Source organism: Perissodus microlepis, chromosome 13, assembly GCF_051167445.1.
Source record: "Perissodus microlepis isolate ML-2025 ecotype Zambia chromosome 13, ASM5116744v1, whole genome shotgun sequence".
NCBI classification, from domain to species: Eukaryota; Metazoa; Chordata; class Actinopteri; order Cichliformes; family Cichlidae; genus Perissodus; species Perissodus microlepis.
This window is the reverse complement of record NC_140473.1, coordinates 31,698,594-31,724,444: the sequence shown is the minus strand read 5'-3', so window position 1 is coordinate 31,724,444 and position 25,851 is coordinate 31,698,594. Positions and strand designations below refer to the sequence as shown.

General features: G+C 45.3%; 1 protein-coding gene and 2 non-coding genes across 6 annotated transcripts in view; 2 read left to right on the top strand and 1 right to left on the bottom strand.

Moving 5' to 3' along the window:
• Positions 1-25,851, top strand: part of LOC146375413 (LIM domain-binding protein 3-like) — a 36,167-nt gene that overhangs the window by 1,745 nt on the left and 8,571 nt on the right. For 2 of the 4 annotated variants that reach the window (XM_084948494.1, XM_084948492.1), the window contains exons 2-7: positions 3,381-3,568; positions 14,205-14,356; positions 16,658-16,727; positions 17,515-17,681; positions 23,646-23,809; positions 24,023-24,062. In XM_084948494.1, the coding sequence (XP_084804620.1) occupies positions 3,473-3,568; positions 14,205-14,356; positions 16,658-16,727; positions 17,515-17,681; positions 23,646-23,809; positions 24,023-24,062 (689 nt within the window). In that variant the 5' untranslated portion in view covers positions 3,381-3,472. Of the gene's footprint in view, positions 1-3,056; positions 3,293-3,380; positions 3,569-14,204; positions 14,357-16,657; positions 16,728-17,514; positions 17,682-21,484; positions 21,674-23,645; positions 23,810-24,022; positions 24,063-25,851 lie in introns of those variants that run through there. The other 2 variants (XM_084948495.1, XM_084948493.1) reach the window with 2 other exon arrangements.
• On the bottom strand, positions 11,719-11,792 carry trnat-ugu (transfer RNA threonine (anticodon UGU)). The gene has a single exon. It is a non-coding gene; the product is annotated as a tRNA-Thr (tRNA).
• Positions 12,930-13,003, top strand: trnat-agu (transfer RNA threonine (anticodon AGU)). The gene has a single exon. It is a non-coding gene; the product is annotated as a tRNA-Thr (tRNA).

The following is a 25,851-nucleotide window of genomic DNA, read 5'->3' as shown; positions in this document are numbered from 1 at the left end:
TTTAGCCCACTGACAATGAAAATGTAAAAAAAAATCTTGTTCATGACCTGTAGCATGTTAACACTATTGGAAGGAAAAATAACCTGAACTCCAATTTTGAAAACACAACTTTATTATTTCTTTTTTATAAAGCTCTGACTTGTATTCTGAGTCTGTGGTCTGGGAGAGAGTCTGTAACTCTCTGTCTGCAAAATACAGTAAATAATGACCAATGTTGGGCAATTAACTATATAGTTACTTCTTCAAAAAAGTAACTGAGTTTTGCAAACAACAAAGTTTTTTGCAGCTTTTACCTAAAAATGCAGCCAAGGCGTTTTTTAAATAAACATTTCAAACTATTTACAGAACAATCAGCTGTTCTGCATCAAATCTGATGCCACACAAATTATTTGTGCTGCTCCAAAAAATAATTTCTGTCCACTATGAGATGAAGGAGAACAACAGCCTGATACCTGCAGGCCTGACAGCAGCAGATGCATCACTGCTGTAACACCTGTAACACTCAGCAGTCGCCTCATTGTTCTGACACACACAACAAAACTATTGACTACACTACACACTAACTACACACTAACTACACAAGATTTGTGCTAAACGTCGCAAATCTCTCACATCTCAAAACACGCCGTCACTCCTAAACTTCCCCCTCCCTAAACAACTAAATACCATGTTGCCATATCATGTTTTGATTGGTCCACATGGTACATTTTTCCACCAATAGGAAAGGCTGGAGGGGGGCTGTCTTTGCTCACAGGCTTTCGAGTGTTTTCCTTATAAAACGCCGTTTTTACCGTTTCTTCCCGCAGTAAATATAAACAACGACAGTATTCAGGAAGAAAACCAAACATTGCAGATATTTTTATCATAACTCTGGTTTTACGTGGCCGATCAACACTATTTAAAAACTGGTATAAAGTCCACACTTATTCCGTCAGTTGTTCCGTCTGTCCTGCTCACATCTCCAAGCTTCACTCCACATCAGCCGCTTTGCTCGCTAAAACACCGGTGTCGGCGCATAAGGACGCTGTCATAGCCTGTCAACGACGTGGATTAGCTGCGTTTATAGAATGTGAATCGCATCGTTGGCTGGACTATGGGATAAGGTGGCATCGTTCTAATCCCATACGGGAGCAGCCAGTCACTCACTGACTAACACTGCAAAACAGAATTGTTAAAGATTTCATTTTAATTTCAATTCAGGTTAGTTTTCTTTTCTGTGCGCAGAGACCTGCCAGCAGTGCGCACGTGCGCAGCTTAGAGGGAACGTTGGTCAGGACTGTTATAGATGGATGGTTTGTGTAATACTCAGATACTGTGAGAGAGCTCAGTAACAATAAAAGTTTCTAAAACCTTAAACAGCCACCGGGAGAGCTCCGTCCCAGTCCACTCTGCCTCTCAGAGTCTAAACTTAGCCGGTGATATAACAGGCTCAGCGCTGCTCTGGGATCAGCCTGTCAGTCGGTGCAGAGGGCCGATCGCCCCCGGCCTGTGTGAGCAGTGAGGGCTCTGCATCTCTGGTGGTTTTTGACTCACTGTTGCTTGGAGAGAAGAGCTGCTTTTTTATCTTCCTGTTAATAAGCAGGCAGTGCTGGGATTCAAACCCACGATCTCCTGTTTAGCTGGCTAGTGCTTTAACCACAGCGCCCCACTCCATCTGACACGCACATGTTAGAGGGGCGTCCACAGGTGTGCTCGGGTGTCCACAGCTGTGCTCGGGGCGTCCACAGGTGTGCTCGGGGCGTCCACAGCTGTGCTCGGGGCGTCCACAGGTGTGCTCGGGGCGTCCACAGGTGTGCTCGGGGCGTCCACAGCTGTGCTCGGGGCGTCCACAGGTGTGCTCGGGGCGTCCACAGCTGTGCTCGGGGCGTCCACAGGTGTGCTCGGGGCGTCCACAGGTGTGCTCGGGGCGTCCACAGGTGTGCTCAGGGTACCTGGGCTGTTTAAAGTCCTGCAGCCTCCTCAGGTGTTTGGAACGTTCACAGACTTTATCATATTTAATGAAGACCACATACAACACATGGAGCACCACCTGAATTAAAAACATGTGAGATTTGTAGGTGTGACTCTGCCCCCCAAATTACACCTACAAACAGCATTTCTGGTTCCCAGTGTGCACACAGACACCACCCTGCCCACCATCAGGCAGAAGGTGGTGTTACCCCGATAACATCTAACCCGTATGCTCTCGTGGGCTTCATGTGTCGCCTTTAAAAACACTGAATGTGCTGATTCAGACTCACTTTGTTGGGCTTCTCATTTTTTCCTGTCAGGTTCCCTCGTGTGTGTTTGCTCGTCTCTGTGATTGTTTCCGCAGTTTTTGGCTCTTTCTTGCCTCTCTCTAGTTTTTGTGCTAATATTTGTGGATTTTTGTCTTTTGGGGGTCTGTTTGTGTGTCTTTGTGGCGGTTTTTGTCCCGTTCTGTCATTTTCCACCTAATTTGAGGCTTTTTTGTCTCTTCGTTATCATTTTGTGTCTTGCGTCTCTCTAAGCTGTCGTCCTCTCGAGGTCTATTTGTGGCAGCTGAGTCCTGTTGTGGTCATCGTGCTTCTCTTTGTCGGACATTAATCGTTTACTTTTGAATCTTCGTAAAGATAAATTTCATCTGATGTTGAGAGGTTTTATCTCTGTGTGATTATTTTGCCGTTCTTTGAGGTTATCGGCTCTGTTTTTGGCTGCACTGGCTCTCTGTGGCGGTCATGTTTGTAGTTTTCTGTAGGTGTTGGAGTCCTTTAGGCTGGGGTAAACCTGAGGACAGTCCTGACAGGTGGACACTTTTCTTCTGGGTCCACGAGGCTCAGAGCGTTCCCCTGACGGGTGAAGTCGGGCTCGGGCCTCGCTGACGCCTTCGGCAGCGACCCGTGGAGGGATTTGAACCTGCTGACCTTTAAGCTATCAGTGCCACTCCACTCGTGGCCTTTCTGTTTGGGCTTTATCGCCACCGAGATAATGAGACGTTTCCTGACGCTGCCCCTGATTGGGTGCGTGGGAGACCCTGGGCGCTGTGTGATGGAGGGGGGCAGTGAGGAGGGTCTAGAAGAATCTGCTGGTCTATATTAGCCGCGGTGAATCACGGCGAGCCTGGCATACCGGGTGTCCCCTTTCACGCCATATAAGTCCACCCCCCCTCCTTTCCCTGCAGACCCCCCTGCCTCACCCCGCCTCACCCCACCGCCCCCCCACAATGCCACACCACTGTCTGAGGCTATTCTTAGGCTGTCACTTCAGCCCGTCCGAGCAGGCAGGTCCTCCTCTTTCTCTTCTCAGCTGCTGCGACTCGTTCTCTTCCTCTTCGGTTGGTGCATTTCACTCATTTTTCTTTCCTCCATGATTGCTTCACCTGCTTCACGCCCTCTCTCTCTATCGCCTCTCTCTGCTTCCAGAGCCGTCCCGTGTCTCCTGCAGCTGCCGGCGGGTTTTGTTCCAGAAACTCTGCTCTGACTTTGAAGGATCTTTGTAGTTGTGTGGAAGAAGAATGAGCACCTACACCGTGTCGCTGCCCGGCCCCGGGCCCTGGGGCTTCAGGCTGCAGGGGGGCAAGGACTTCAACATGCCGCTGACCATCTCCAGGGTAGGAAATTGAACAGGAAACGCACTTTTTCACCTGCAGCTTCGCCCAATTTCTGTGTTTGGCTGAAAGATGTGAGTCTCTGATATCTGTGTCCCAGTCTGAGTCCTTAGTGGTGTTACAAATGGGAATGAATCTAGAAAGACGAAGCAGGGACGGTTTAAGATGCAAACCACTGTTGCATGTCCTGCCTTACTTCCTGTCATCTGTATTCTTTCAAAATAAAGCTCAAAATTCCCCTCAGCATTGTTACTGAAACTTTAATGATTAATATTTAAAATCCGAGCTGGTGTGAAACACGTGAGCCTCGGGTCTGTTTGACGTGCTCATGAGTCATTCAACTCAACCTGCTGTAGACTAATTCCATTTCGAGTCCAGCTGAGGAGACGTGGCTGCTTTGGGACATAATCTCTGATGTGTGGCTGATTTCTTTTTGAATCGGTGAAGCCCGTCGTCTCCCCCCCCCCCGGTCAGGTAGGGAGGCCGAAGCAGAGGTGGAGGCCTGAAACTGGAGCTGGTGTTGCTTTCGGAGCCTCGCCTCTCTGGACAGATGGAGAGACAAAGTTCCCGCAGCTCCACTGTAATCTGCTGGTGGGATGGTGATGACCTTTGACCTCTGTGTCGGGTTCTGTTTGGTGATTTTGGATGTGATGCCTGATGTGTTGGGACAAAAGCTGTGGCTGCAGCTTTGTGTAGCCTCTTGTTGGCAGTGAATTTTGGCAGTTTTGCATTTTTCAGGTCACGTTGTATCAGCGCTGATTGTTTTTGTCCTCTTGCTGTTATTTGGTGTCTCTGTGGGTTGTTTGGGTTTGCAGTGCAGCTAGTCTGCATGATTTTGGAGATACTGCACAACTTATTTCTGTAGTTTTGCATCTAATTTTAGTTTCTTTTCCTTTTATGGTCATTAAATGTCTCTCTCTCTGGTATTTCTGCCTTTTGTTGCAGTTGTTGTGTAGTTAAATTCTTTGGGTTTCTTTTCTTTTTAGTGATTTTGAGACTTTTTGTGGTTGTTAAATTCGGGGGTTTGTTTGTGTTTTGGGTCTTTTTAACGTTTTTTAATTGTTCAGTTGTTTTTTGCGTCTCTCCTGGTTCGTTCAGGTAATTCTGTGTCTTTTGTCAGGTTGTAAGTCGTCTTTTTGCAGCTCAGTTTGGCAGTTTCGTGTCTTTCTTGTAGTTCTAGCCTCTGACCCTTTCGGGTTGCTGTGTTTCTGTTAGTTTTCTTGTGCGTCTCTTTGTGATGGGCTCGGGTTCATTTTATGTTTCTTTCTGACCGATTTGCAGTTATTGTCCAGCCGACTTTGGTGGTTTTGTACCCTGAGCACTGACTGTGTTTACTGGGGTTCATGTATGTTGCTGTACTTTTATTCAAACTGTTTAACTTGGCAGGATGTTCCAGATGTTCATGTGAGCCTCTGTTCCACACATTTAGCCTACAGATGTTTTGTGTTGTGTTTGGGTGCTGCTGCTCTTCCATTGTTATTCACTGCATCTGTAATCCAAGTCTCTGCTGGCGGCTCCACAGTTTCCATCATTGCATTCACCTTAAACCGAGTCCTCCCACAGGAGAGACAGACGCAGGTCCCCACAACATGACTGTGAACAGATTTAGGACCCTACAACAGCAGCAGTGATAAAAATGCACACACACAGACACACACAGACACACACACACGCTGTGAGGACTCATTCATTCGGGGACGACCGACCTTCAGCGCTCCCCCTGCTCAGCTGTTACACTCATCAGCCTCTGTGAGCGCGCTGTTTGTTAACAGCTCCACGCGCTTTACGCAGCTCCTCCGTCAGGCTGAGAAAGATGGAGGTCCTCTTTGAGATACTAAATCATGTTTAGTCATCCAGAACAGTCACAGGGCTGAAACAAAGCCTCACGTTTCAGAACCGTTTTAGTTTTTTATTCTTAAATTGTTTCACTTGATGATTGAAGTGAGACCTTATGTCTGTGTCAGTGCAGCACTCGTACAGGAGCAGTAAATCTTGTGTTCCTGGTTCGAGGAGCTGTTTTTGGCCCCGGGTTTTGCCTCTCAGGTTGCGCCTCGCTGACGGAGTTGGTGGGAGGTGTTTCCACGTTGCCGGAGACGAGCCAAAAATAAGACTCGAGCAGAACCTCTGTCTGTGTGAGAGTCAGCGACCGGTTTAACCCCCGAGAGGCTGGCGGGACCTCTGCTCATCGCTCTGGGATGTGACAGTCATGTTACACCAACCATACAACCACACAAAAAGTTATGAATGAACTGTGGATTCATGAGTATTAACAGACTTCTGCTACATGGACCTCGTTTCACCTCTAGTGCCGATGATGCTCTACGTGAAGAACTGAGAACGAGGACCTTCCTTTTCCATCCGACCCTCCAGTTTCTGCCTGATTGTCGGCTCGGGTCCAAGTTCACGTCCCTGTCAACGTTTTCCGTCCTGAGTCGGTTTGTAACGACCCTGCTGCAGCCTGCTGCTGCTCCATCAGGACAGGAAGTCAGATGGAGCTTCTTCCTGTTCCTTCCTTTCACAATAAAAGCCCTTCACAGTGACTCCTGCACATGAACGTGTGTGACGCCAATTGATAACCGATTCTGAGGTTAAAATGAAATGCATCTTTACTTTTGCTGGAGGATCATGTAAAGCAGCTCCGTCGGCCAATGCTGCCATGATTTAGACATGTCTGCTTTCTCTTCTCACTGCTGCTGTAGGCCAGACACACTTGCATCCTGTCAAATGCTCAACAGACTAATACCAGTGAAGAAGGAAATTCAGCAGTGTTCATATTCCCATCATCCCTCTCTGCTCGCTGGTTCATTGTTCAGAGCATGAGGTTCAGGGAGCGGCGGTGAAGAGGTGGGATTTACAGGCAGACGAGGCTGAGTTAGATCCAATCTGCTGCTCAGCGCTCAAAGAGAATATCAGCAGGGTCACAGGATCCTCCCCATCCAAGCTTTCCTTCAAAGCCCGACATCTCTCCGTCAATGTTTTGAGCTGCAGAGCTCCAGAAGGAATGAAATGCATGTCGCTGCACCGGCACAGATGTGGATTAATCCGCTGCTCAAAATAGTCCCCAACACATGCACCCTTTCCCCTGAACATGAGTGAAGTGTGGGTCAAACAGGTCCAGTGTGACTCTCACTTGGATTATTTAAATAGTAACGACTTCTTACTTTTTAACTGGATCACAGACCAGCTCATGTAGCAGATAACTGCCATACAGTGTGTACCACAGTGTGTACCACAGTGTGTATCACCAAGTGTGTACCACAGTGTGTACTACAGTGTGTACCACAGTGTGTACTACAGTGTGTACCACAGTGTGTACCACAGTGTGTACTACAGTGTGTACTACAGTGTGTACCACAGTGTGTACCACAGTGTGTACCACAGTGTGTACTACAGTGTGTACCACAGTGTGTACCACAGTGTGTACTACAGTGTGTACCACTGAGTGACATCACAGTGCCGGACAGTCTGCATGTTTCATCTCTGATTGGTTGAGAAGCTGCAGGAGCTGCAGGAGCTTCACTTTAAGCTTTGCTGCTTTAAGTTAGAAGGATTTGTAATGAATCTTCTCCATCTCAGAGTTCCTCTGCGCTCTGTTGGAGCCTTGTTTGAATATATTTAGAGCCAAATGACTTCAGTCTCTTCTTACACTCGGATCCTTCGGGCCGGCAGCGGCGATTGTTCTGAAGTCGTGTCTGGGAGTTTGGGACGATTCGAGGCTGAAACAGTGGCAGCTGGTGGCCTCTAAAGGACCAGCAGCAGTGAGGAAGTGTTCACACGGAGCAGGATTCCATTTCGTTGTCTTCTTCTGTGTCTCTTTAAACCAGAGTAAGTCATCTGTGCGTCCCGCTTTAATCCATGGAAACGTCTCTGCGCCGTTTGCACACCCTCTAAAAGTTTGCAGTTTTGTTTTACAGCCAACATCTCCAGGTCATTTCCACTGTTTTTATCCTGGAACGGTTTTTTAGTATTTTGCAAACAGCATCTCTGATTTAGGTTATTTGGAGTGAAGGACTTATGTATGCAATAGGTGACAGATGGCGTTTAAGAAGCCCAAATGTTCTGCAGATTTTAGCCAATATTTCTACTGTCATCCTGTCCAGATGACAGTCTAGTAACAGCAGGATATTCACGGGCACACTGCAGGAGCTTTTTTCAGTGTCAGGCCAACGCTGTCTACATCATCCAGAATCTAGAACATGATGGGTTTCATTTGTGCAGCGCAGAGATAAAAGCTCATTTAACCTGTTTACCAGGTCTGTTGTAAAGCATGGATCTGTTTACGAGACAGACGCTTTAACCAGCTAAGCTGCACGCCTCCTGAGGGCCCTGCAGCTTCTTACAGCTGAGTCCTCCTGGCTGTGAGGTTGATTTAGAGTTGATTTTAAAATGCCGTCAAGATTTCTGCTTTGCTTCTTTGACTTGAAAACAGTGTCACCACCTCGAGGGTCTTTCTGTCTTTACTATTAGCACAGAATCATCAGCACAACCACATCAAAGGAGTTCAGATCAAATATGAAGAATACGAAATCTCAGTGTACACAGATGATGTTTTAGTATACGTAGCAGAACCACACTCGTCAATAAGAAAGTTAAAGAGTCTTATCTGTGGATTTGGTTACTCAGAGTATAAGATCAACACAGACCAAACTGAGGAAAGGTTCATAAACAAGAATATTTGTCTCTTTGCTTTCATACAAACACAAAAGAATGTCTTATTCATCTATAGCTACAAAATCTATTAAAAAAACTTTTTTGTTGTGATATATTTTTCACACATGTGAGTTTGTTTGAAAGGCAGAACTAGAGATCTCCTGTTTACGTCATCGACTCCGAGTCCGTTTGTGGGATTGTCCCAAATGTTGGGAAGATGAGTTAGAAACACATCTTTAAATGTCTCTCTGAGCAGCTAGAGGTGTGTTTGTGTGAAAGCAAAGAATTCCTTCTTGTTTTGAGGCATTTCTGTTCTCAGCTAAAGAAATAAAAGATGAAAAAGTAAATACCAGAAAGTCTGCAGTTGCTGAAGGACACATCAGTCTTTCTCTGTGGCTGTTTTTTCAGACATAAATGACCTTTGTTCCCACGCAGCAGAGATTCCTGTGCTTTTACTTCATGTCTGTGTTTAATTAGTGATTTTCTTACAAAGCTTCACGGGGCTCTGAGCGTTCCTGCTGCTCCTCTCACAGCTCAAAGCTCGCTCGAGTTTTACAGTCGGGGCGAAAGCCGAGCCGGCGGTAATTCGATGCCCGCTGTAACAAACACACGGAGCTGACTCAGCACTCGGCGAGCTCCCCGCTGACCCCGCTGCTTCCTGCCACAGCTGCACATGCTGCTGATGGTCAGGGGATCCCAAATGGCTTCAGGAAACCCCAAATAAGACGTGAGAACCAAGACTGGGCTCGGTTTAGTAGGTCAGCGGGAAGTTGAATACAAGTTTCAGCTGTGAGATCGACACAAATAGACCAAGCAGCTTTAGTCAGACTGCACAGAGGTGCGTTTCTTTAGACTAAGCAGGAGGGTCAAAACAACTGTGGCCTTCTTCAGTCATACTGGACCCAAAACAGATTCAAAACAACTGTGAGGAGGCGCAGAGTTAGCAAAAAGAAACAAAGTGCACATACCAGATATACAACCACTGAAAAAGATCAAAATATGCCTGCAAAATGCATAAAAATGGAGGGAAAAGGACCAAAAACAAACTTCATACAGATGAAAAGCTGCTACAAAAGGATGTGCACTGACAGAAGAGGACACACAAAATGAACTCAAAAGATGAAATGATTATTTAAGGATGCAAAATATGAAATGCTAAAAGAGATGTACAATAATCACTCGTGCAAATTGAAGCCCGGGGGATGCAAAATGTCTGAAAAGGGATGCAAACAGAGTGCAGCAAGCAACAAAAAGCACCAACACAGAAATGGAAAACAACCATACGCACAAAAAGACACAAAGATGATGTAAAACAGAAAAACAAAGAAAATGAAATCAACTGTGAGGCCAAAAGAATCAGAGAAAGTGCAAATTAAAGGATACAAATAATAAATAACAATAATAATAACTTCATTTATAAAGCGTACAGCTATTTGAAACTAAAAAGATAAATAAATAAAAGCAATACAAGTAAAAAACAGTAAGAATTTAAAAACTAGAAGGCATAGAATTAAATCACTACACACAAACACACACACGTAAGGACACACAAAGGTGACACAAATGGTTATTTGAGGATGGAAGACGATCAAAAAGAGACAGAAAGAAGCAACAAACATTCAGACTGAAGGATGACTTCAGCAAAACCACTGTGAGGACGACGGGAAGGAGTGGCCGTCACAGATCCACTCAGCCCACAGCTGTGGGACAAACTGTTACACAGGCATGCAAAAAAAATCTGACGCAAACAAATAAAAGTTAACTTTATGAATCGATGTGAGAAATAATCAGCTGCAGTTTATCTCTGCAGCGAGGCGGCGAGCAGCTGCTGACAGGCAGCGGGCTGTTTTTAGCCTCTGAAGGACACACACACATACCCACGGACACACACACACGTCTTATCTCTGCTTTCTCAGCTCATCTACTGTTACTGTCGCTGCTGTCAGAGAAAGTCCAGCCTCAGTTCTAACTCTTTCTTGTCCAGAGAGGAGACGAGCGACCATAAAGAGAAGGAGACCCGCCTCCTCTGACGTCATCTCACTTCGGACACCCCTAACGTGTATCTGTGTGTGTCCGTGCGTGTGTGTGTGTATGTAGGTCAGCTCCCAGTGAAACTAGGCCACTCTGCAGCCTGGACAGGCCTCACATTGTTGCAGCTCGGCCGTGACGAGAAAAGCTGAAAGCAGCAAACAAACGTTTGGATGAGAGAGGCCGACAGCTCCTACAGCCAGACCATCAGGGTGATGTCGCAGTGAAATATGTAGAAAAAGCTCCTTTAGGCACTGCTGGGACTTGAACCCAGCAGGTCAGAGCACCTGTATGTAAACAGGTGCTCTGACCTGCTGACCTACAGCACCTCCTCCTTCCTGCTTTCGCTGAACATTTCCTTCAGTTCCCTCTTACAGCTGCTTCCCTCAGGTCTCTGTAGAGCACATCATCTCCTATCCCAGCATCCTCCTCCATCACTACATCCTTAACCTCCTCCAGGTTCATGGATGTTCATCTCTAATTTTCTTAAGCTCAATGAGAATAAAACTGAAATCCTTTTTATTGGCACTAAATCCAACCTAGTGAAGGCAAACCATTTCTCACTAACTCCACAGTTTTCCCCTCACCTCAGAGCCTTGATGTCATCACAGTCCTTTAACTCTCCCATCAGTAATCTCAGCTGTTCTGCCTGTTTCCATCTACGCAACATTAACAGGTTACGTCCTTCTCTTTCCACCCAGTCTGCGTCCATTCTTGTCCACAGTCTCGTTACCTCCCGCCTTGACTGTTGTAATTCTCTCTTGCATGGTCTCCCCCAAAAATCCCTCCATCAGCTTCAACTGGTTCAAAACTCTGCTGGCCCCATTATTACCAGAACCCCTCCTACCAGCACAGACCACCCGAAAGCTCTGCTCCCAGGCTGTGGAACTTTCTACCCCCACATGTAAGAAACACTGGTTCTCTCCCCCAGATTAAATCTCACCTCATGTTGAGAGCAGCCCTTCCATCAGCCTCTTTTATTAAAGTCTGATAATGAAGAGCATCTAAGTATAAATGAATGATTCCAGCTTTGGTGAGAAAACTGAACAGCCATTGATGACCTGTGATGGATGTTGAACCATATGATCACCTAGTTATAATAACATTGTTTAACCTGGTTAAAGAAGCAGCAAATATGTTAGCTTTAGTTTCTCAGAGTATGAGGCGCTGTAGCTTAACAGGTTAATGTGCTTGTCTTGTAAACAGGAGATCCTGGATTCAAATCACAGCTGTGCATCCATGTGCTTCATGCCACTTAACTCAATCTGTGGTTTTCCTTTGACTCAGAGCAGCAAACCAGCCAAGTTTGGCATCGTATTCCTGAATCACCGAGGACTAAACAGCTGACAGTCGTCCTGCTGCTTGTGTTTATTGACCCATCTTCCATTTCTCTGTCCCGCCTTGATTGTCTGAACCGATTAAATCAGCAGGTTCAGTGAAGTCAGATAAGTTAAACTTTAATTTCATTAATATGAAAACACAGCTGGGATTTGAACCCAGGATCTCCTATTTACAAGGCAGATGCTTTGACCAGCTAAGCCACAGCGCCTCAGCCAGAACCCCGATTATCTGTTTTTAAAGAACTCCGATGGTCCCCTGATTGGGCCGCTGGTCTTTTTAAACAAGGTTACTCCCTTGAATCAGTTAAGATGGTGTGTGTGTGAAAACACTGAGATTAGACTAGTCTGAGCTTCTGCAGGCTTCTGAGGTTCGGGAGGACAGAGCGAGCCGTAACGATGTCGAGGTTGTCATCTTCCCAGGACTCTGCCGTCCCAGCCCTGCACTGCTCAGAGACAAAGCAGCGAGGCCCGTCTGAGGGTAGATGTGCTCTCAGTAATGGTACACTGCATGGAGAGAAGATAATGATGGTAACCATGTATTTGTGCACCAACCACGCCATCCTTTTGGACAAAGATTGGATCAGAGCTGCAGGATGAAGCAGGGTGCTGGGTCACATCCAACAAGCTGATGGAGGATCCTCCAGCCAACTCTCACACTTCATATTCCTCGATTGATTTTTCCATCCTCCTGCTCTGTATTTGATTAATAAACTCCGGTGATACCACAGCGAGCTCAGTCCCTGTGCTCAGTAACTACTGGAGGCTCTCACCTCATCACCAGTAAGAGGTTTAAAGGGCAGCTGGAACATAAATCCTGCCATGTGGGTATAGCTGCAAGGTTGCAAAATGCCCCTGATCCGCTCCACCCTGATGTTTGACAAACAGGCGTAGCGTCTCGGTGAGACGCCCTGGGTGACGGACCATTTTGGGACCATCTCATATTCTCTCTCTTACTCAAATAATATCATATAGAAATAATTAATAATATCAGTAGCATCATTTCAGCACCATGGACAGCAACAGCAGCCAGAGGTCATCCATGCTGGTCTGGAGAGCCTGAACCAACTGCAGCTGGACTTCTTCTGTCCGTGAGATGTTCACATTTAGAAACTCTTCACTTCTAAAACAGGTGAAAACCCCCCAGAGGGGGCCGTCCCCAGAGGGGGCCGTCCCCCTTGGAGGCGCTCCTGAAAATCGTTGAGCCACTGTTGATGATGTGAGACATCACATGATCAGGGCACCATCGTGAGCTCCTCTTCAACCAGGCATGGAGCACAGACAAGAGGCCCGATTGGACAGCTTCCACATATCACAGTGTGAGATACAGGAAATGCTGGCATGCAGGAGGCGCTGTGGCTCAGCTGGTTAAAGCACCTGTCTAGTAAACAGGAGATCCTGGGTTCAAATCCCAGCGGTGCCTGTTTGTCGTCTCACACAGCAGCTGTGTTTTTGTAGCGTTTCCTTTCAGCAGGAATCCAAAGTCTCACTTTCTAATAAATTATGATTTTACACTTGGTCTCGACTTGCAGTCAGCATTTTATAAACACGCTCAGAATGCTAGCTTATCGTACACATCTATCAAAAAATGGTAAAAGGCTGTTGTTTTGTAGCAACCTTCCTCTGAATGCGTGCATCCCTGCAGTCACCAGGAGGACCACATACAGCCTCCCGCATGATGTCAATTGTTAGGGTCACATGAAGTCCAATGGATCTTAGGCCTGATTAAAGGGGGAAGTAACAAAGTTGTACTAAAAGGCACTGCTGAGATTTGAACCCAGGATCTCCTGTTTACGAAACAGGTGCTTTGACCAGCTAAGCTGCAGAGCCTTGGGACTGAGGTTTGGGGTTTCTCAGTATTATTGCTAACTTACAATCTAAAGCACCTCGAGGTAACTGCTGCTGTGATTTGGAGATAAAAATAAAATTGACTTGAATTGAAATGTATTAAAGATCCAGAACCCCAAAGTGTTCAGGAACAGTGTCACTGTTAGCTTCTTCTTCTGTTCCCAGACTGAATTTAAAGTCAAGCCTAAACCGCCCCCACCAAATAAAGTCATGCTGATGCAGTGTTAACAACAGGAGGGCACTTTCTGTTGGTGTGTAGAGCAACCTGAAACTTCTCAGGGATGAAATTTCAACACAAAAATACAAAAATGCGACTTGGTGTCCTCAATGGTGGCTGTCCCACAGTGTGGTTCCAAGCAGATGCCAAAGTGCTCTTACATAAAGAACTGATGACATCACTGTGGGGCTTCATGTGGATGGTTCAAAATGCCAAATCCTGGTGATGAGGAGTGATTTGCTTCTCTCTTTAAAACCTCACAGCTACCTCATGAGAGCAGGAACGTCTGTTTTTCTGTCTAAAATCGAAACGTCTTCCAGCTCTGTGAAAAGCTCCTCTCGTGTTTTTCTCTGAGAAACTGAACCGTGAAAGTTGAGGCCTCACCCTGCTGACGCACTGTTTCTGTAACGTGTCCAGATTAGGTTGTGCAGACGTTTTAAAGCTGATTAAATCTTTTCCCATTTCATGGATTGTTTCGTGGAAAACCATTTCAGGATGAACGAGTGCGCGCTGACCTGTGAAAGGTGACTCACACGTGGTCGTCTCTGTGTTTGGACAGATCTCTCCAGGCAGCAAGGCGGCGCAGGGCAACCTGATGCAGGGTGATGTCATCGTCGCCATCGATGGCGTCAGCACCGAGGGGATGACTCACCTGGAGGCCCAGAACAAAATCAAGATGGCAAACTACAACCTGGCACTCACCATGTCCAAGTAAGAACCGACTCCTCCCTGCTCACACTTCCTGTCTGTAACAGCTTCCTGTTTGTCCTCCTGCTGTCTGGAGCTCAGATGTTGATGTGAAAACGTAAACCTTTTAGGCCCCACACAGGTGACAGTTACACCTGCCAGTCTCTGAGGTCACATTGATTGGTAATAACTCGTTTGGGGCGTCAGAAGATCTGAAGGTGTCTGACGGTTTTTATGATTCTGTGTTTTTTGCATTCGTTATTCGCTCTGCAGAAAAACTGGTCAGATATCATAAATAAAAAGTCCTGTTGGGTTTAAAGTGGACAGGTTCTGCTCATCTGCACCTCCATATTTTGTTCTCACAATCTCCTGCAACAGCTTTGCATGATTCACAGTTCAAAATAATCCTTCTTTGTGTGATATTAAGCCTCCGTGCACCGCCTCAGCTCATCCTCTGTCTGAAATGTAGTTTGTGAAGTTTCTTTTCGTTCTTTTAGTTCTTCGGGTTTTCCGGGTTAGATGTTTTGATCCTGTTGTCCTGTGTGTGATGTTGGATTGAAGCGCACGGCCACTGCCTGGAATGAAGGTTGTGGATTTTGGGATTTCCCTCAGTCTGCTGCATCCTTTGCGCTCGGATCATTTCCTCCTTTCAGCCATTACGTTTACGTCTCTTTGTGGCATGAAGACGTCTGACAGCTGAGAGGGGAAATGAATGTTGGCCCACAAAGCGCTCCCTGCGGTCTCTCATAACCACAGAGCCTCGGGGTGATGAAAATAAGACGCTCAGCTCAGGATGATATTATTGTTTTAAATGTTTTGCTGGTGTGAAGTCAAGCTTGTGATGAAGCGGTGGAAACAGGCCAGGAAATCATTGTTAACCCCCGCTCACCCTCGAGCTGTATCGACTGATGAGGCGGACCGCTCACAATAAACTGACTTCAGTCAAGTTTTCATATCGGGGTCATTTTCCTTTTCCCACCAGAACAAAACGACCGTAACGAACCTGTGAAGAGACAGAGGGTGAGATAAAAACCTCAGAAGAGCATACACTGAAGATAACCACAACCTTATCGTCATCATAACATCCTGTTTGATTCTCTTTTATTCTAATGGGACCGAAAACATCATTTTGCTTCTTTTCTCGACCACAGGAGTCGCCCCCTGCTGCTTTCAGATGGCCCCGCCCCTCCCTGAGCCTGGTTATGGTATCTTCTGTTTAGAAGACAGATGCGTTGCTCAGCTACGTCCCACTCCAACAGCACAGACATGGTGCAGAGGTCCAGTTCAAGGACTCCTGTTAGCTAAGGCAAAGCCTAGCAGGCAGCTAGCAGCTAAAGCTGCCAACATGTAGGACAGGGGTGGGGAACTCCAGGTCTCGAGGGCCGGTGTCCTGCAGGTTTTAGATCTCACCCTGGGTCAGCACACCCGAATCACATGACTAGTTCATTACCAGGCCTCTGGAGAACTTCAAGACAGGTTGAGGAGGTCTCACACCAGCCTTCGAGGCCTGGAGTTCCCCACCCCGATGACTTTTTTTCACCTCCAGGTGTTCCTATAGTGATCCACTGTCAGGTGAAATCTCTGAATCTTGAATATGAACTGAGAGCTGCTGAACAGGCGACAGTGCTGAGTGGAGTAAAAGAAATTTCACCTGCCGTCGGGTCAGGCAGGAAACAGTGAGGCTGTGGTTGGCCCTGTGGCCTGCAGCAGGAAGCTTCATTACTCTTCAGAGCAGACGTTCTCTCTGTGTTCATTCTCATCGCAGCTCTCAGACCTTGTCTTTTATTTCTTGAGGCGAGCATTTGGAGCCAACTTTTTTTGGTTTTGTGCCCTTGCTTTCACCTTTTCTTCCATTTGCTGCAATTTTATCCGACTTAAATTTTCCTGTTTTCTGTCGTCAGTCTGCTTTAACATCTGACCTCCTTTTATTATTTTCTCTGGAGAAATTGAAGCTTTTCCTGCTGCTGATGTTTTTTTCTATAATAGCCACAAGTAAAGTGATTTGTAAAAGTCCTGCTTAGACGTTTCATCACACGGTGGTTTCAGTTTGTTTTTGATTATTAAACCTGCTGGATGAATAAATGCAGATCTGTATGGACGCTGTCACGCTGCCGCTCTGACAGACTACACTGTTAATCTGTCAGAATGCAGATGATTGATGAAAACCAGACTTTACGGTCGTTTCTACGAGGCACAAATATTCAGAGGAACGCACGAGAATTAAAACATTCACGTTTCATTTTCATCTTCTCTCTCTTAGATAAGCTGCCCTCCTTTCATTTCACGATGCGAGCGTCAATGCCTCTCTTTCTTTTCTCCGTGCAGGTCGAAGCGTCCGATTCCGATGGCAGCACCGAGAATGGACGCCACGATTCCCATCATCCCTCACCAGCAGGTAAATGAACCCATAATGCATCAAAATCATTATTTTATTCTTCAACAGGATGAATTTACTTCACCTTTGTTTTGTCGGCATATCTGGCAGCGTACAATCATTACAGAGAAGTAACAACACTGTAATGCACGCATACAGGTTTCCTCATACTGAAGTAACTTATTCATTAATTTATGCATTGGATCATTTTATTCTGTACTTACTATTTATATTTTTAATCTTTGTCCTGTATTTGTGCAGCACTGGTTATTTTTGTCTACAGTGAAACAACAACCCCCCCCCCCCCCCCCCCCCCCCCCCCCCCACACACACACACACACACACACACACACACACACACACACCAGTTAAAGGTATTTTGGAGAAACGTATAAGGCTGCTGCCCCCTGGTTGCTGCAGGAAAAAATGCAAGAAAGGCCAAACTCAGCACCTCAAAAATGTTTTGTGCAAAAACAAAAATGCAGGAAAACAGAAACAGGAGCAGTCATGATGAATTTCATTTCCTGTTTAAGTTAAGAGATTTCCATCAGTGATGATAATTGATCCAACAGATTAACTTAAAATGAAAGGAATGTATTTGGTCAGTTTATTTATTTTCACAATAATTATTTCTTTTTTCTTGTTGATGATTTTCTCAGTCACTTTATGCTTTCAGGCTTTTATACTGAAAGGATCCCATGGTTAGAATAACAGCACCTTGATTAAAAAAATATATCGTCTTTTAAGCGTGTGCTCTGCTCCCTCTCCTTCCTGTCTCCTCCCCTTCCTGACGCCTCCATCGGTGCAGGTAAACGGCCGCAGTACCTCCTCCGGGCCTGCAGAGGCAGACTCTCCCGGGGGGCGTGCGGCGGCGGTCAGCCCCGCTCAGAGGAGGCAGTATAACTCCCCCATCGGCCTGTACTCAGAGGAAACTCTTAGGGAGATGGCCGCGATGCAGGCGGGTCGGCCTGCGGGGTAGGTGGAGGCGTTAGAAGCCCTTCGACATGTTTGATGAGAGGTCAAGAAGCAGAAACAGATTCAAAGATGGTTCAAAGAGGAAGAAAAATACGTTTCCTGTTTGGTGAGGTACCAGTAACTGCTGTCTCCGGTGTCTCGGTTCATACAAAATAATTCACGTGGACCCATTCTGCTCATTTCTACATTTATAGTCCTGGATTCTCGTTCAGCAGCTCTGCATGATTCACAGTTTGAAATAATCCTTCTTTATCTGATACTGGGCTTCTGCTCAGCCTATAGGTCAAGCTGTTTTAGCTCCGCCCCCTTCAAGAGGACTTTTTATACTATAGGTTCATGTTAACCTTGCAGTAATCTCAGTAAACGAGAACGCTCTCGACCTTTGACTCCAAAGAGGAGAAACATGAGTGCATCTGAACCTTCAGTGTCATAAAAGTGAAACCAAATCAGTGATGCTGTCATGTGTCCTAAAAAAACATGTTAAACTGCAGCTCCACCCATACACACACCACACTTACTCTAAAACTTATGTTCTCAATGCGGACTTGATGTTTTCATACCCCGAAGGAGGTCCAACTCTCAGATTGTACTTGGCAAGTGTTTGCAGACAAGCTGCGTCTCCCATGCAAACTGCAGGCCACTGCAACAATGTGCATTTGCAAATATGTACAGCTGACCTGGACGCGATGGAGCTCAGATACGTGCTGTGCAACTACGTTACAGCTAGCTGGCTAACCTTAGATTGCTGTGTAATGTTGTCTCTATGTAAATCATGAGTTAGGCCACCTCAGCGTTAGCCTTTGTCCTTATGTGGAGTTTGTGTTGTGCTGCGATGTCAGTGACTCTGTTTCTAAGCTGGGAGCAGAAGAACGTCACGTCACACGTTACTTTACAGAAAAAGGTGCAATGAGCCGACCGATCCAAACACTTCTGCATCAGCTGCAGCTGCAGTGGAGGTGTGTGTTTACAGTCACGAACACGTATACAGTGACACACACACACACACGCCATTAATAATGTGATTCAGTTACTCCGTCACCGAAGAGCCCAAACACCTGTTAGTTTGTTTGGCTGCTTTTAAAGGTCAGGGGACCCTCTGGACACACACACACACACACTTATAATAATAATGATCCTGCTGTAATTATCATACCATATGCACATATGTCGCTGACTCTTCTTAGATGAAACTCACAAAGATTATTAGCATTTATGTGTTTTTTCCGCACATATTATATTAATCATGTACAGTAGCTCATCTCAAAGTTAACGTTGACATCACAGATACGTTCCTGCACTTCCATAAATAGGTTTACACTTAAGTATGCACACCCCTGGTTATTATTTCTACTAATATTACTGATAACAACAATAATAATATCACCACTGCTGTTAATAATGATGAGAAGGGGAGCAATAAGAAGAAAAATACATCCTAATCCAAAGAATTAGAATCGTAAATTAAGAAAAGGTAAACAGATAAATAACATTATGCATAATTATGTATCTGTGATGACAAGACAGAATAAGAGAAGAGCAAAACAAAGAGTTAAACAACTTTAAAAAATGTCCAGAAGACACGTGACCCCAACAAAGTCTGCCTCAGGCTCCATCCACTGAAGCTGGGATCTGTGGGATCTGTGGGATCTGTGAACAGGCTGTGATTAAATCTTCCTCTTCACTCGCAGAGCGGACGTCACAGCAGCCAACAGAGGATGTGACCTCTGACCTCTGATGGACAGTGAATGATGCTGAATATGTTTTCTAACATCATATTCTCCTCTGTCTTCCCTCCTTTGTCCTTCCACGTGTTCGTCCTCTCTTCTGTCCCTGCTGTTGGTCAAGCAAGGTTTTCCCCCCCGCCGCTCCACCGTTAGTATCCTCTGCAGCTGAATGCATCTTGGATGTGTGTTTGTCTAAAGGCATGGCGTGGGGCGATGGCGAGTGCGGTCCTGCAGCTTTACAGACTCTCTATTTCAAAATTATCCATGCAAACTGAAATTGCGGAACAGCTGGCTACATGATGCATTTTGCTTTCTGTGGTTTTTTCATTATTTGGTGTTTTTCTGAGGCAACTCTACAGGAAAGTTTTCAGAATAAAAGCCTGCTAGAGCGTGAGAAGCTTCAGCCTTCAGGTTGTTTTTGTGCAGCAGTGAAGTGGACTAAATGTCAGCTGTGTTCCTGCTCTGATACGTTCGTGTGCTGGGATTAAAGGTCGTGGTTTGACGCACTGCTAAAATGAGCTGCTGTGACGTTTTGCGGTGGACGCATGCGAATGTTTCAAGCATGAAATTTAAAGCATCGTCAGTCGTTTCTAACCAATGTGCAGAAACCAGTTTGGGTTTTGTTGAAGTGGAAATAAGACTTTTCCTTTTTCTCTGCAGCTGTAAAGGACATCGCTCATGTTGTATTTATTACCCACAAAAAAATGACCTAATTTTATAGGAGAGGTTTCAGCTTGTGTCCAGTGTGTCCAACATTTGCAGAAAAAAGGGTTAAATGTTGTATTTTTATCAGCGTTTTGCACCAACAAGCTTTGAGGTAGATTCATCTAATGGTTCAGCATCTGCAGTGTGGAACAAATTTATTAGATGGTCACCAGAGTTCATGTGACAGCTGGTTAATCCACCTGTATGCACGAGCTCTGTTATCACAGTTAGATTAACGATATAATTATGTTTGTTATCTGTGGATTTTAAATGTTCTCTTTTACAAAAACACAGAAAAAAATTATAGTTTTCTGCTTAAGATACAAAATTAGAGTCATTTACTCATTACTATTATCATTATTATTATTATTATCATTATTATTATTATTATTATTATTATTATTATTATTATTATCATTATTATTATTATTATTATTATTAATAATAATAATAATAATAATAATAATAATAATAATAATAATAATAACAATAATAATGATAATAATAATAATCAACATCATCATAATCATCATAATCTGCATGTCTGAACATGCAGATTGAAAAACTTGGTTTGAATTTTTGGTTTGATATTATTGAAAGTTGTACCTTCACAAATTTGGCTATAAAATATTCACTTTTTTGTTTTCCCCAAAAACTATTGATCTGATATTTTTGTTATTGACAGATTTATAGACAATATTTGTGTTTTCTTGATTCATGAGAGGTGATTTAATAAACTCATTATAGTTGTACTTTACAGTCATGTGGAGAATTTATTATTATTATTATAAAATGGTTTAACTGTAATAATTTCTTTCAGCCTTAAAGAAACATATACATAAAAAACAGATATATTCCTGATATTTGTTGTTATTATTTAGAGCATAATGCACTAAAAACAAAAGATTCTTCACCCTCATGAATGTGAAGCAGACTTTTAAATAAAATGCAAATGAAATATATTAAATCAAAGGTTCTTTTGTTCTGCTTGGTATTAACAGTTAATCCTGTGAACCTCAATCACACAAATCTAATTTATATTTAATGGAATCAGTTTTACAACATATATTTTATACATGTAATCAAATGAATCAAAGTCAGCATTATTTTTGAGTCTGTTAAGTGGGCGGAGAACGGATCCCTGTGGGACGCCACTCAGAGTTTTCTGTAGTCTGTCGTGATGCTGTGGGTGGGGTTTCCACCTTAAATGGAGATTCTGTTGGAAACATTCAGCTTTAGCCTGAAAACTTTAGCCTCACTAGTCCGTCTGCTGTGAGCATGACAAACCCATCACCTTCACCCACGCGCCTCACCTCCGTCCCTCCATTGCCTCCTTTATCTCCACCTTTCCCCCTCCTCTTCCCCACCCGACAGTGCCGGCTTCAATCCCAGCGTGCTGAAGGACACCGCCCTCTCCACCAGCAAGCCCATTGAAGTAAAAGGCCCCGGCGGTAAGGCCACCATCATCCACGCCCAGTACAACACGCCCATCAGTATGTATTCACAGGACTCCATCATGGACGCCATCGCGGGACAAACACAGACCAAGGGCCACGACGCTGGGTATGAACACCACCTCCTCCTCCCTCTCCACGTCCTCCTCCTCCTTCCCTCTTTCTACGTTGACTTTATCTCTAATTCTTCCTCCTGACATCCTCATCTTCCTCTTCTGCACCCACGTGCACCCCTCAACCCTGCCACCAGTTTTTTACACTTTCAGTATCAAAAACATCAAAAGCCACAACACCACCTGGGTTATGACTAACACAGTTACTATCAGTCCTGCTGAGGGCTGATCATCCATATTTGTAGTTTTCTAACACAGAGCTGTGGATGTGTTACAGGCAGCAGCGTTCAGTTTACAGGCTGATGCTTTGAGTACTCAACCCACAGATATTTCTTGATGAGAAATTACTTTTCATTTGTTGTTTTTGTCTTTTTCCCTTCGTTGCCTCTTCCTCCCTTTTCTTCTCTTTACTCTATTTAAGTGTCCTCCACCTGTCCTCTCCTTTCTGTCCGTCCTCTTTGGTCTCAGCCCGCTTCACGTCCGACTCATCACTGACACTGGTGGTGATGATTTTGGTGCTGCAATATTGTGCTGCCAGTTTGTGCACATGTGGGGAGAGGGTGACTTCTTCTGTGGTGGCTTTGAGGAACTGCTAAGGTTTCCGTGATATCAGAAAGCAGAATTTTTGGTTCGGGCTGCTCTGGGATCCTTTTTTTTGTGCGTCGTGTGTTGTGTGGCTGAAGCCTCGGGTGTGCTGTGGGAGCATTTCCAGCTCAGAGTCGCACTGATTTGTCAGAAACTGCTGATAAAGTCATGTTACTGCTGTGGTGCTGAAGTGTTTTTGGTGGTGTCTTCCTCGCCTGCTCTTCCTCTGAGATGTAGCGCTGTCACTGTTTACTGTCCCCCTCCAAAGGTCTCCATGCCCATTCTTTATTTCAGCCTCTCTAATTTTAGACCCCGATAAAGCCGCTCTTATTGAAATGTAAGCCTGAATAAAACTACTCATCCATACAGGAGGGGGCATCTCTGGAAAACCAATTACAGTCCAGTATGATATCCTCCTCCTCCCTCACCGTGTGTCCTTCACTGAGAGCCAGTAAAAGCTTTGATTCCCCTGAGTTGTGTTAAATCTTTGAAAGATCAAACATCAAACACAAGACAGAAACATGACACGTGTCACCAGAATCAGCCGACAGGCTGCAGTCCTGTCCTGCAGGGCGGAGCCAAACAAAAGGTGCACTGCAGGTTGAGGGGGCTTAAAGAACAACAAAACATTTCAAACTACTAAAAAAAACCTCAGAAAGATGGAAAACAACACAATGGTGTCATTAATAGTTTTTAATGTTAGCATCTGTAACCACAAAGAGACCCGAACATCCACACAAAGATTAAAAGACTGAAAACAGCCTGAAAGAGAAGAAACTGACTTCACAGCACAAACTGGTGGATGTTCAGAAAAATGACCAAAGCTGCAAAAACCCTGCCGAGGTTTCCGTTTATCAGAGAGCCAATCAGAAGCAAGCAGGCAGAACAGCTGGTTTCAAACAGGATGAGCTGCTGCGAGGTGCAGGACAAGACAAAGAACATAAATAAGGAAGTAGAAATGAGCAGAAAGGCTCAGGTCTGCCTGGGCTGGACAAAAAAAAGAGACAGAAAAACAGATGGAATAAAGTCACAAAGATGCACAAATTAAACACGTGAGATACACAAACACAAAGAGACTCAAAGCTGAATGTTCTGAGCCTCTTTCTGTGTTTTATCTCCGTTTGTTCCTTTTTCTAACAAACCGTCCTCAGACATGCGAGTCCGGCTTCCTCTTGGCTCCATCGAACGCCTTCAGTAACGTTTTGTTGGTGTGACCTTTGAAATATCAGATATTTAATTCCAGACTGAGAAGGACGTCAAAACTTTGGGCAGGGAAAACTTGTTTCCGTTCACTGCTGGGCCCACAGCTCGTGCTTCACTGTCTCTTTATTTTTCACTCGCTTTGGTCGTGGGCGACGTGGCGCCCCCTGTCTGTGGTCCCAGTTCTGTCCCAGTCATGGACCGCCTCGTGGACAGCGCCTCGCTGGTCTATCAGGCCGTCCAGAGCACAGAGAAGGACCCGGAGCTGAGCGAATGGAGCCGCCGCAGCACCAACGTGCAGTCCAAGTCCTTCCGGGTCCTGGCCCACATGACCGGCACCGAGTCCTGTAAGTGTCCTCTTCCTCCTCTTCCTCTTCTTCCTCCCCGTATTGTCCTCAATTATTTAAAACAGCAAATAAAAGCAAGAACAGACTCATGTATGTTTCCATACAAACAAAGGTGTGTAATTAGAATAAACGATTACCTGTGGGAATGATTTTAAAGTTAAATCTGATCATCAGGTGCTCAGTGTCGCCCTCTCTCCTCTGTTTCTGTTACAGCGCTCACTGAAGAGGAGGCGGCGGATGTGAAGAGGAGCAGGTAGGCAGCAGAGCTCCAGTAGTCAGCTGCTGACCCCCTCACCTGTAGTCTCGACCTCATCTGCCCCGGACATGAGAACACCTGCACAGGCGGTCTCTGTTTGAGGCTCTGATATATACGTAAACGCGATGTGATTGGTTGGTGTCTGAAGCCTTTTGAATCTGCTCACGTGTAATGAGCTCATGTGACCAGCAGGAGGGGACACCGGACTGTGTGTGTGTGTGTGTGTGTGTGTGTGTACCTGTTTAGACGTCCTTGTGGGGACAGTGTTCGTCCTCACGGGTTTGAAGGCATTTTTGAGGCTCATAGTGTGGGTTTAGTCTCAGGGTTACAGTTAGGTTATGGCTGGGGTTCATTTTTGATGGTTGAGGTGAGTAGCTAGGGATTCTGTCAAATAGATGTCCTCACTGAGATATCAAAACGAGAATGTGTGTGTGTATTTGCTCAGAGGAAACATCATTTAAAAAATTGGTGGGGCACCTCTTTTAGCGCCGGTCACAGGGTTCTGTTAAAGCAAACCTCACCATCCAGACTGATTCAACTGCATGAACTAATCAAAGTGAGCAGACACCAAAGAGTCCTCAGATGTGCTGAAAGGTTTCAATTACTGCCAAGGGACCACGAGGGACTCCCCGCCTCTTTGGTCCTTTCTTTATTGATTACTGGTAACTGGTGTTGACTGGTTAAAGAGAGAAAACCAGTGTGCAGAGGAGAGTCATCCTCCAGCTCTTTATTGTCACGTTTAGCCGAGGCAGAAAAAACTGAAAGTCAAGCAAAAACCGCAAACGTGACAAAGCAGACTTTTTATTCTCAACCTGTGTGACGTCATACAGTCAAACTAAAGTATTTCCTTCACACTGTGAATTCCTACATTTGTGATTTCTAAAAATGAAAAAACAAGAAGAATAAAAACAGATCATCCGTGCTTCGTAGAATTTAAATAAATAGATTTTTTTACTTGAATGTGTTTTGCTGATTAGCCTGCAGGTACTCGACACTCTGCAGGACTCTGCAGACATCAGATTATAAACAGGCGGTGAAGCTCACAGCTCGCAGTTAAAATCTCCACATTTCACCTGCAGAAACATGAACAGCTGAGACTGTCAGGTTTGGAGCATGCCCAGCTTAAACAGGCTGCTGTGAGTTAGCATGTGCAAATAAGTGTCTGTGTTTAAGAGTTTTGGGTCTAATGCTGGTTTCAGGGATCAGGTGCCTCAGACGGCAGACACATGGCTACTTATATCTCAGTTACACCACCTCAAATCTTGGGTGGCTCAGAAGTCCTAAACAGGGCTTTATGTGGCCGAGGACAGTCTAAGAATCCGCGCTGTCAGACAAAGCCAGGTGTGGTGAGCTGCAGGTGAGGGCTGGGCCGAACGTCCGCTGACGACCTCTGAAGGTGTCACTGCCCTCAGTCTGTTTTCCATGACTTCCTGTTTCCCCAGCGGCTCGTCTGAAATCTCATCACAGCCGAGTCTCCGAGAGGACGAGCAAACCTTTCAACCCCGCCCCACCCGTACAGCCCGTCCCAGCTCTGATGGATGGAGCTTTCTATTCTCTGTGCACTTATTTAATCAACCCTCCATTATGCACCATCGATCTCTGCCCCCCCCCCCCCAATTTGGACTGAAATACAACCTCCTCCCCCTCAAAGCTCCGGCTCCCCTCTGTCCTTCGTCAGAGTCCATACGCCATCCAATGACTCACCGTGAATCAATAGGAGCAGAGGTCAAGCTTTTATCCGCCAATAAAGAGACTGTGTGCTTTTTTTCTCTTCAGCTGTAAGTCA